Here is a 12,037-nt window from a genome sequence, read left to right on the forward strand (position 1 = left end):
ATAAAACCACTAAGAAAGGCCAAAAAAGAGAAAATGCACATTCCAGCTTGCTTGCAACCTTCCTCTACTTCTCTTTTGAAGCAGTAATGTCACACCAAATTTTAGACAGTTCCAAAGTATGCTGTACTGTTTACCTGTGGGTCTTCTAACAAGAGACAGCCAAGTTCATAGCAAGCATAGGGTTGGATATATAAATTGTTTTGGCGGCACAGTTCATCTTTAAGGGCTTGTTGAAAGAACTGTAAAACAAAATTGACACATTCAACACACAGTGACATTTCAAAGAACAAGAGAAACCTTCACACTGGACAACATATTCTCATATCTTGCAACTATCTTCACCTGCAGGGCCTGTTGATTTGCCAGTTAGCTTCGGAACCAGTTAATGCATCAAATCAAAAATAAACTTGGAATAACTCCCTAGCTCTTAGGAGTTCAGGGACTTTAGAAGAGGAACATACCTGAACAGCATCTTCAGCATTTCCTAAGCATTTGTGTATGGCCCCAAGTAGCAAGTTCTTTAAACCAACAACAGTGGAATCATCAATTTCATGGCAAGCTTTATCAGAAAAGAAAAGGTTGAAGCATTTAGTTTTTAAACTAGATAAAAAAATATTAAATTTAGTTCAACAATTTGTACACAATTTTATTACAATTGCCTTTAAGCAGTATACAAGAAACCCAACGTAATTATAACAAAAATGAATTAGATACAGAAAGCTGCTTGAAAAGCTTTAAAATCAATCTTCCCCAAGTTGCTGCTCTACAGATAAGTTTGGGACTTCAAATTCTCATCAGCCAGTGGACAGGGATGATAGGGGTTGTAGTCCAAAACATCTGGCGGGCAAATGATTGAGGAAGGCTGCTTTAAACCTACCCCCTAATCTTCTGTCTTCACTTTAGACTTTTTAGTCCAATCAACATCTGGACAAAAAAATGCTAATATTCTCCCCTTTCAATCAACAACCACCAGATGGATCCGGTGCCAACCCTACTACTCGTGCAGGATGGCAATGGGTCCGATCTGGGCTGTGGAAGCAGTAGTGGCTGCATAGCTCCATCAAGCCCCACCAGTGCCAGCTAGGGGGATGGACTGACCCCTAAACCTTCAGCATGGCCATTCAAATATGCAGGAGAGCCAGGTGAAACAATATATGAATTGGCTCATAGTTCAACCAACACCAAAATGTTTATAATAGCTTTAAAACATACTGTTCTATTGCACAAATATTTTCATTTATGTTTATGCTGGAGGAAATGCCAAATGTGTTTAAAGAAGCAGCAAATTTATGTTGACGAAGAATTGGTTAAGAAACAAAGGAGCAACGAAAGGTTTGTGTAGTTACTGATAAAAAACGAATAATGTAAAGCGATATGAATCCTTTACAGTGGACGCTCAGGTTGCAAACATGATCTGTGCAGGAAGCACGTTCACAACCTGCAGCGCCACGTGTATGCACGCGCGGGTTGCGATTCGGCGCTTCTGTGCATGCGCAAAGTGCAATTTAGCGCTTCTGTGCATGCATGACCGCCGAAATCTGGAAATAACCTGTTCCGGTACTTCCGGCGCATCCGTAACCCGAAAAAACGCAACCTGAAGCGTCTGTAACCTGAGGTATGACTGTATTTGCATGAACCAGGGAGGAACACGTTGGACACAGAAGTGTACACACACCATGCGTTTAAGTCAAGCTTTCCAGCCTTGTATTCTGTATGAGTCAAATGGCACAGAAAAATGAACTTCTGGAAATATGTACAAGTTGCAGCCTTTACCTCTGGATGGCTTTTCCAACCCTAAAGCCAATTTCCCAAGGCCTAAAGTACAGTCATAAAAGTCAGAAGGAGGCCTTGAGAAGCTATATACGGTTTATATACAGAAACGTGTTTTAAGTCTTGTCTAAATTGCTCACAGCGAGTGCCAGCTGCCATTTTGAATATGAATCTCTTCTATCCTAAGGCTTATAGCTTTTTCAGCAACCCGAGACAAATGACATCACCACTAAGATCAGCCTTGGCACTATAAAGAGATGCATGACAAGGCATCTGTATAGGAATGCTGTATAGTTTTGTTTTTCCTTTGAAGCAATATGCTTTTTTATCTTCAGAAATCCACAGTCTAACAAAGTGTGCTTCAAATTAAGGCAAAACATGAGTAGATAGTAAAGAATATTTGTCATCTGTGCCTGTCTCTACTTCCTGAAGATGACAGATCTGGCATCAGTTGTTCATGCCCTAATTTCGAAGTGAATAGGTCGTGACAATGTGGGGTTCCCTTTAGACATTCAGGAAACTTCTACCAGTTGTCATCAGGTACTGGAAGACTGGGTCTTATACAATCCCTACTGGTTGCCCATCTGTTTCAGGCTTTATTTACACTGCTGGTTCTGACCTTTAATGTGTTAAGCGTTTAGGACCAGATTGTTTCAGAAACCAGTTGCGATATATGAAGATGCAGACTGGGCAACTAACAGCCAACCCTATCTATGTAATATCAAGTAATCTTTGCTGTGCACAGAGGGGAGATAGTGAGAGGAGAGGGGGTGGCATAAGCTGGATGGGCAGTGGCTAACTGCCTCAGTGTGCCCCTTCCCATCACCTTGGACTCCTGCATCTATTGATAGCTCTCTCTTGGGAAGCTACGTGAGCACTGGTACTCACAGCCTGAACATCAGAAATAAAGGGAACAATGGCAAACCACAACACTGAACCAGTAGCTACCATGCACTATATTTTGGCTCACATTACTGCCAAGAATATGTTCTGATCGGTGGTGGGAGAACAATACTCAAATTTCCACAATCTGGTTTATTATCCACTTCAAACTGCTTATTATTCAAAGCCCAAGAGTTTATAGTGTATCAATCATTAGATGAGTAAGCCAGTTTCTGCCTTAAATTGGCACAAACTGCAAGTATTAGCGACAGAAAAGTGAGGGTTTGTAAAAGAAACAGTTTGTGCAGAAAACAACAATAAAAAGAAACAGACATCACATCTTGTACCTTGACTCATGTGCTGTAGGTTTGGGAAGGAGCAGTTTGGAAGAGCTTTCCATAAATACAATACTTCAATGGATGCCAGTATACAGAGTTGCTTGGTTGGTTTCTGCTTCCTAAATCTATCTGCCTGAAAACAATAAATTGGTTTATTTTAATTTCCATCTAAGCCAAGGGCAAGAAGTTTTCAACATGTTTTCAAAATGCAACCTTTAAAGTTATACAACTGGACAAGCTGAAGGATATTTTTAACATTCAGCCAGAAAAACAGCAAACCTCTAAAGACTGAAATGTCAGCGTAAAGAATCATGTGCCACAACATAATGCTCCAGTGTACCCCTAAATACTACAAAGTGTGTGCTGTTCAGGTCTTCAGCCAGTCTAGAACAGGAACTTTGTAGTACTGTTTGGGGCTCGCAGAGCGCACATTTTTAAGTCCCACTCTTCCAAAACATTCCCCTCTAGTACTGAAAGGCTCAGAATAACGACAGGCCATGGTGCAGCTGGGCATTTAACCCTGTTGTTAAATTGTTTGAGACTTTTTTGTAGAAAGCAACTAACAAATATAAAGACCAATACATGCGATGCAGATCTCATGGATTTAAAGTTAAAGGCACTTCCCTTTAACTTAAGAATTTGGCGAAGCATTTCTGAGCTCACATCAAAGGAGAGCATTTATGTGGCATGTACCCACTTTCTGGATCAGAGTCACAACTTGTCTTGCGAGGACGAGAGACTCTTTCCAATTAGTTAAGAAAAAGGCAATTTGTGGGCAAGTCCCAGACTCCTATGGGGAGATCCATAGCATATCACTTATTAGATCCTTCAACCTCATTCAACCATCCCTGTCCACCCAGACCAAGCCACCCCCATAGCAGAAATGTACTGGTTTTAAGGTCATCAACACACACTTGGGTTACTGCCCAACACCATGCCCACAGTTCCCTCTTCTAATTTAGATCTACCTCCAGGAATCTAAACCCCTGGTATTATCTCAGGTATCAACAAAGCAAGGGGACAAACATGGGAAAGTTTTCAAGGGCAAGAGAGGACAAAGGAGAGAGAAAGAAAAGGGACCAGATAAAAGAAGTGAAGCCTTTTTCTCTCCAGATAGCTTGTTGGCAATTTAAACTGTTTGACACTCAGTGGTAGAAGCTGAGATATGAAAACTAGGAGCTAAATGGCACATTAAACCAAGTTATGTGCGCCACAACAGAATGACTGGGCACACTTCTTTATAACAATACAAAACTGAAAATTAATGAACTGTTGCTAAAATCTTATGTTCATTTTTCACATGGTCTAGTCCTTATCTGAAGACTGAAAAAAAACACAAAGCCATGCTTCCCCTGCCTGCCCCCTTAATATTCGAGGGTCCCTCAAAACACTGCCTTTCTGTAAGGCCAGCTGAGAGGCAGAACCTATCAGCTTGCTTGATGCTGCAGTGATTTCTTGGAAGTTGAGCAGGCAGAAATTTCTCCTCCCATGCCCTCAGCATCAGCAGCGGCAGTTTAAATCAGAAATTTTAGGTGCAGTACTGCTCAGAAATTGCTTGTGCTAATGAAATTCCCAGTCCCAAAATGTTCCTAGAACAATGGGAGTTTTGAACGCTGTTGACACTGCTTTAAGCCAAGACATAAAACAAATGCCATACAGAGATTTTAAAATGTTCTTACAGCACTAACCTTAATAGGATCATTCTACAGACACTAGCAGCACAGTAACTGAACAAGGAAAACGGCACGAACATAGTAAAAAATTGGATTGTCTATTTTTCTTTTTAGAATGTCACATGCACTATAATATTATTTTGCTTTCCCATTAAGACAGACATGGTTTAGCTTTTCCAGTGGAATTCTTCCACTACCAGTTTCCATTTACAGAAGTATTCCTGTATCTGGTAGAAGAAGCATACAAAATTAAGATTCTCACTAAAATTATGTGCACTCTCTCCATAAGGAGAAAATAATGTACAAACCATCACAGCATTGAATCATTCTCTAGTGCTGATCTCATGAAACTCATGGTCTGTTCCTAAGTTGAGAGGGGTTCAAATCGGGGCGGGGGAGGGGGGGAGAGATGTCCCAGCCTGAAACACACATGCTTCTCGTGACAGGTCCTGACATACTTATTTTAACAGGGTCAGTAAACATCAGTATTTAAACTGCGTTGTTCAGAAAAGATTTTAAAAGATTCAGCTTAGATTGCTACCACCACCACCACCACCAAATCAACTCAGCCTATGCTCATCAGACCTTTTTGACCGAAAACTGCTCAATTTGATTGTTTTTTCTTTTAAAAAGCTTCTGGACTTCTTTGAACACATTCTGAGCTCCATTCACATCACCGGTGGCACCTTGACACACTGTAATAAAGCACACACCAAAAGTTTATTCTAGTTATCTTAGGGCAAAAAACATTTTCAGCTGCCATTCCACATATTCATAAAATTTCTTAAATGTTTAATGACTAACTGATGCCTGAATTTGCTTGTTTTTCTTTCCTTGCTCCATCTTTATGTAGGATACCTATGAGATTATATGCCTACAGGCAGGTTCTATGTTGCTTTTGATATTTGTACAGCACCTAGAAAACCTTAGGTGCTTCATACATAAATAATAATGAGATACAAACAAATGCAGATAGAGGATATCATGAAGGAAGAATATTGCATGCTCACATTTCATCTAATTAACATTAATTAAAAATATATAAATACACATCACTGTTACATTAATGTTGTGATTTGTGAAGCTGTAAATCTAAGGTTTATTTACAATACATAACCTAGAAAAGGAAAAATGTAAGTTGTGGGTAGTTTTCTTGCAGAGATAGGCTACTGCCATATAATGATCAACAAATTCAACACACACACACACACACACACACACACACACACCCCACACACTCCTATTCATGTAATGATACTTCCCTGCTGTCAAATAGGCATAGTAGCATTGGGACCATCTTGATTCATTTTTAAGACGCTCAAAGGATTCAAATGCATCCTTGAAGTTCATTTCTATCATGCTGCACCAGCCTGTAAGAACAAGCAAAATATTTTTAAAACACACTGAAAAGAAACGGTTCATACACGGAATAAGCACACACACACGAGAGAGAGAGAGAGAGAGAGAGAGAGAGAGAGAGAGAGGGAGAGAGAGGGAGAGAGAATATATATATCTGGAGGAAATAGAATCTGCCACTGATGCAGGACTGAGTGAGTCCTGATCCCTCACTGCACATGAGAGCACAAGGGTTATGGGTGTCAACAGCCATTGCAGAAATGGACTGGAGTTTCTGTAAGCAGGCAGCTTTTCTGGCAGCAAGTTGCCCATCACACTGCTTCAAGTAAAACCTGCTTGTTTTCTGTCTGAAGGAAGTCCACAAAGGTTAGGAGATGTTACAGTTTCAAAGAATGGGTGAAACAAAAATGCATTGCTTTGTCTTCATTTAGAAGCCATGGTGCCTTTAATTATATCAGAAACACAGTCTTCTGTAGGAAGTCACTGAATAAAAACTAGAATCTGAAGAGTAAACACAGCTATTAACATGCTTTCAAAATGTGTGTATATGGGGAGAAGAAGTGTAGTTTTGGTTTACTAATGCTGCACTTTCTTGACAGTAAGCAAGACATGCATTCACTCCACAGACACAGGTTGAACATTATCAATGTAACTTTTTAGGTGTGTGTTAATAAAGGCAATGAGCATGTAGCTCAAGTAATCCTTATGCATCAATGGACAATTAAGTGTGGTAAACTTAATTTTACCCTTTGTCTGTTGACCAACAAATGATCATGATTATATAATTTACTAACACAGCTCATAAAGAAACCACTGGACCATAAAGAAGGCTGATCGCCGAAGAATTCATGCTTTTGGATTATGGGACTCTTGAGAGTCCCATGGACTGCAAGAAGATCAAACCTATCCATTCTTAAGGAAATCAGCCCTGAGTGCTCACTAGAAGGACAGATCTTGAAGCTGAGGCTCCAATACTTTGGCCACCTCATGAGAAGAGAAGACTCCCTGGAAAAGACCCTGATGTTGGGAAAGATGAAGGGCACAAGGAGGAGGGGACGACAGAGGACAAGATGGTTGGACAGTGTTCTCAAAGCTACCAGCATGAGTTTGACCAAACTGCGGGAGGCAGTGGACGACAGAAGTGCCTGGCGTGCTCTGGTCCATGGGGTCACGAAGAGTCGGACACGACTAAAGGACTAAACAACGACAACACAACTCAATATTGCTCATTCAAGCACTAGTAGCAGTGATTAAACACAGTAGCAATAAGAAAATACATTAGTATTATTATATACCAATTTCATATAGACAGACATGCTGAATCTCTCTCTGATCAGTTGCCAGTTCCAAAGCAGTATGAAAGGAGGTCAAGGCACTGTTGATTTGACACTAAGGAGAGAGAGAGAGAAATACTATTATCAAAATGCAAATATGAATAAATACCAGTTCTATCATTACAATTCCAAGCCCTCCAGCAGAGTTTGGAAGCAAGGATGGTATGGTGTGATTTTACTGCAAGCCTGCAGCCCAAACATCAGCTGGCTACTCAAATCAGGCCTGGTTCACAGGACACACTAACTTGGCTTAGCAAGATTACATAAATGTATGGTCTGCTGGACAGGAGCTGACGGCAACTTTGCTGTTCCCTGGTCATTTTAGCTGCTGCAATGTACTGAGTTAAGCCAAGGTTTGACTTAGTATGCCATATGAACCAGGTTAAGTTCTCCTCTCATTAACCCATAGCTGTAACAAAGGTTTGTTGGTTCATTTCTCTCCAAAGAGTTTGTTTGTTGCTTTGTTTAGAGAGAAACAAACCACAAGCACTGGTTTACACATAATACTAAGCCAGCCTTCTGTTTTTCTTCCTCCTGGCATGGCAAAACGGGAACTGAGTAAGAGCAAGGCAGGCACAAATGAGGAGCTTTCACTGGCAGACTCTGGTTCTCATTAAACCATGGTTGAAGTATGGTTTAACACTGCACATGAATAAGGCCACTGTTGTGCTGCCACCATTTTAGCTAGCCATGTACAATTTCAGAACAGTTCACTTCTTCTCCCACAAGGGGTCAGGAAGACACTGGATTGACAGGAATTAATGCTACCAGCGGAGCAGCAGCCAGATATGAAAAATGTCACCCTTTTGCCAAAGGAAAACCTCTGTTTTGACATCTATAACTGCCAACACATTTTGGAGATATTCTCCGCACCCATGACCTCTAGAAACTTGCTTTTCAGTTTATTTTTCTTTTTTTAAGAGTCCAGGGTGCCATGTTTCATGCTAAATAGAACGCTCCCCCAATCCCTGTCCTCTTGACTATATTATGGATAGGCCAACTGCATTGACACTCTGTTATTGAAATGGTTTTGACTCAACAAATCTTGCAAAATTACAGTCATACAGAGAAGTCTATCAGTACCTCTAGACGCTGTATTCTTCCCTTGAAGAACATAAAGAGAGATGAGTTTGGATAAGCAGCTTCTTTTTTCTGGAGAATGTCTTTAGCCTCTTGCAATCCTGCTTTGGTGTCACTGCCATCCAAAGCAAAAAAAGGACGAACCACAGTGTGGTACCACAGCAAGGCTAATCTGAAAAGACACGCACACACACAAAAATCATGATGCTAGCTGGTTCTATAATGAGGAGATACTGACAAAAGATTTTCTCTCTCTCTCTCTCCTGTGCCAGGCCAACATTATGCCAATACCTTAATTTAAACCTTAATCACAGCAAGAGGAGACATTGCCTTTAGTAAGGCGGGTTGTCTTTTTATGCTTCTAAGCAAGGTCACAATCCTACAGCATCACACACACAGGGTAGGACAGAAGTGTGCATTTGTGTTGTCATTCATTATGCAACAGAACAAGCAAACATTCCCTCCACCCAGCTACATACTTAAAACCAGTTTGCAATTCACCACACAATCAGCTACAGTAAAAGATTCAGAACACCTCAGGCTATGCCCAACTTATTCCTCCAGCTGTGCCAGAGATGTCTAGGGTTCCAGTCGAAGACCACTTGTGCACACAACATGTAATTAACACTATACTACAAGAAGGAAACAGCTCAGCACCCCTGCATTATGGGGCTTTCATTTCAGAGGAAGAGGTAGCCCTCAGCATGCATCTCTTTGCACATACAAAGCTCTACTTTTATTGAAGTGAGTACACACAGTATTTCTCAATCCAGAACCCTAACGTAGTATTAAAAAAATATGAATTACAGACTGCAATTGGAATTAACATGTTAAACCAGAATTCTTAAATGAAAACAAATAGCTGCCATGCAAAATAAAAACCAACATTAACCCAACTTTGCAGGCACAAGTCAACACCAGCTAAATCCTTAACAAAAAAAATATGTTTCTACAAAAGGTAAAAGTGGTATATAATTTATTAATATCATTCGAATCTTTCCAATAGCTTCACTGGATGGAGGCTGCATTCACAGTATTTCACCTCAAGCCAAATACTTCTTGCAACTGTGGAGAACCAGAGGGTCCTTGCCACAGGGCTATTACATGCAAAAGGAGGCTATGGATTGGGCATAACTATTCCCTCCACTGAGCTGGATGGAGAAGCCTGAATGGAGGAGTTCTACATGTTGGTCACAGACCACTCAGGGCTTTTAAGAAATGTGGTCCATCATTGGAATACACAGAATCATACAAGGACACAGAGACACAAATAAGAAATTCTATACAACATTACTGAAAACCAGTTTTAAAAGTGCCAAATTATTATTGCCTTAAGAGCTGTTTATTTCAATCAGCATTTATATAGGTTGTTTGAATTTGTAAGCATCTGAGGACACAAAAATATATCCTTGATGAATTAAAAATCTCTCTAAAAGCCAGATTCCAATTTCATAAACCATCGCACATCAAGCAACAACATTATCTGGTGATGTTTCCATTAAAATAAAATGAAAAGAACAAATACAAGACCGCTTCCTAACTTACGTTGGCTTGCAGTTTACTTACTTTCAGTACTAAGTTATTTACCAAAGCATTGCAATATAGCTACTCACGTAGCTAAAGGGGCCTTCATGTCCTTACTTTCACTTGCATATATCAGTGAAGAAAGCCCCTGCAGGCGGTCTCCAGGAAAACCCAGCAGGTTGATGATTTTGAGCAGGTTTGGGGGCACCATGGATATGCAAAGATGAAAAAGTCCATATCCAAAGCTAACAGCACCTTTCAGACGGTTTAGTGAATCCTCCGTTATGCTTTCTGCAGCAATATGATTATCATTTGCAGCGTAAGAAGTCAAGGATTCCTGAGTTATCTTCTTCTGATATAATTCCTGAAGTGTATTAATGTCTGTATAGCATTTATTGTAGATTTTCCAAGCTTTTCTAAGGATCCACCCACCTTTTATATAAGCTGAGAACAGAAAAGAAGAGTTCAGTCAAAGACAGCAGCTTTTCCAAACAGAGAAACAACATAATAATGGTTCCAGAACTGTCCTGGACCCTGCAATCATAATCTGAGGCCCTTCTTCAGGTGCTTTCTCCATGAAAGGTCCATGAGAACAGGCCTTTTCCCGTTTGTGGAATGCTCTCCCCAGAAAGGTTCGTCTGGTACCTTCATTATACAGTCAAACCTCAGTTGTCGAACATAATTCATTCCAGAAGCCCGTTCAGCTTCCAAAATGGTCGACAACTGAGGCATGGCTTCCGATAGGCTGCAAGAGCTTCTTGAACTCAAGCAGAAGCTGCGCTGGATGTTCGGCTTCCGAAAAATGGTAAAAAACTGGAGCATTTACTTCCAGGTTTTCGGTGTTTGGGAGCCGAAACATTCCAAAATGGAGGCTTTGGGAGCCGAGATTTGACTGTACATCTTTAGGGGGGATGCAAAAACATTTCTCTTCTCCCAGACCTTGGGCTAATTAAACAATCTATGTATGGCTTTTTAAACTGTGTGTGTAGGGTATTGTTTTTGTTTGTTATTAAGGTATGTATTTTTGTTTTTTTATATTGTAAACTGCCCTGTGATATTTGGAGGGAGGGCAGTACAGTGGTGCCTCGCAAGATGAAAAGAATCCGTTCTGTGATTCTCTTCGTCTAGTGGTTTTTTCGTCTTGCGAAGCAAGCCCATTGACGGATTAGCGGATTAGCGCTATTAGCGGCTTATCGGATCAGCTGATAAGCGGCTTAGCGTCTTAGAAAAGGGGGGGAGGGGGAAAACCCCGCAGGAACTCGCAAGACATTTTCGTCTTACGAAGCAAGCCCATAGGAGATTCGTTTTGCGAAGCACCTCCAAAACGGAAAACTCTTTCGTCTAGCGAGTTTTCCGTCTTGCGAGGCATTCGTCTTGCAGGGCACCACTGTATAGAAATTTAATAAATAATAATACTAGTAAAAGTCATTCATAAATACTGAACATCAACTTATTATACCTTTCCCCACAACAAACAAAATTTACAACACACAAAGTGTTCCACTAACGCAAGCATTTTTGGCTATGCGATGGAACTTCATTTCCTATGTGCCCCCTAAATAAGTTCTGGGGGTTCCCCCAACCCTCCTCAGATATAGGGAAGCAAGGGGGTGAGGAAGGGGAAGGGAATTCCCATTGCACAGTCAGAAGTGCTTGTGCTAGTGGATCTGCTTAATGGACTAAAACCTAAAAAACCTTTCCAACTTATTCAAACCAATATGCAGGGATTCTGAAAACAGAAAAAGACTAAAGAACCTAAGCAGTTAGTATGTGATATTAAGAGGAGATTCTGGTTTTCGGAGGATTCTGTCAAGGGACTCAGAATATGTGGGGACATATAGGGCCCAAAGAAAAAAATGATGTAGCATGCAAACTATAACCATAAATCTTTACAATGGTTAAGTCACTATTCATTCCCAATTGCTTTGGATAGGCTGTAAACAATGAAGGAAGGAACAGTTTCTTTTTTAGAACTACCAAGCTATGGAAAATTAAGCTGTCTGTTGCAATAAAAACATTCAGACCAACAGCCATGATTCAGCTTTATTAGGAGGCTAAAGTTACTGCAAGACTGTGCAGT

At 40.6% G+C, this 12,037-nt stretch overlaps 1 protein-coding gene and 1 long non-coding RNA gene across 3 annotated transcripts in view; both read right to left on the reverse strand.

Annotated features, from left to right (window-relative positions):
- The window catches only part of TTC39C (tetratricopeptide repeat domain 39C), a 43,392-nt gene that overhangs the window by 4,079 nt on the left and 27,276 nt on the right, over positions 1–12,037 (reverse strand). Inside the window, exons 5-12 of one of the 2 annotated variants that reach the window (XM_083517771.1) lie at positions 10,021–10,401; positions 8,437–8,605; positions 7,315–7,408; positions 5,926–6,033; positions 5,249–5,358; positions 3,000–3,123; positions 462–559; positions 135–239 (exon numbers count right to left, since the gene is read on the reverse strand). In XM_083517771.1, coding sequence (XP_083373897.1) covers positions 135–239; positions 462–559; positions 3,000–3,123; positions 5,249–5,358; positions 5,926–6,033; positions 7,315–7,408; positions 8,437–8,469 — 672 coding nt within the window. In that variant the 5' untranslated portion in view covers positions 8,470–8,605; positions 10,021–10,401. The remainder of the gene's footprint in view (positions 1–134; positions 240–461; positions 560–2,999; positions 3,124–5,248; positions 5,359–5,925; positions 6,034–7,314; positions 7,409–8,436; positions 8,606–10,020; positions 10,402–12,037) is intronic. The other variant, XM_083517770.1, reaches the window with a different exon arrangement.
- Positions 4,231–5,242, reverse strand: LOC310713543. Its single transcript, XR_014529327.1, has 2 exons — positions 5,090–5,242; positions 4,231–5,021 (listed from the first exon to the last, which is right to left on the reverse strand). It is a non-coding gene; the product is annotated as an uncharacterized lncRNA (long non-coding RNA).

This window comes from Podarcis liolepis (genome assembly GCF_965112155.1).
Source record: "Podarcis liolepis genome assembly, chromosome: 8".
NCBI lineage: Eukaryota > Metazoa > Chordata > Lepidosauria > Squamata > Lacertidae > Podarcis > Podarcis liolepis.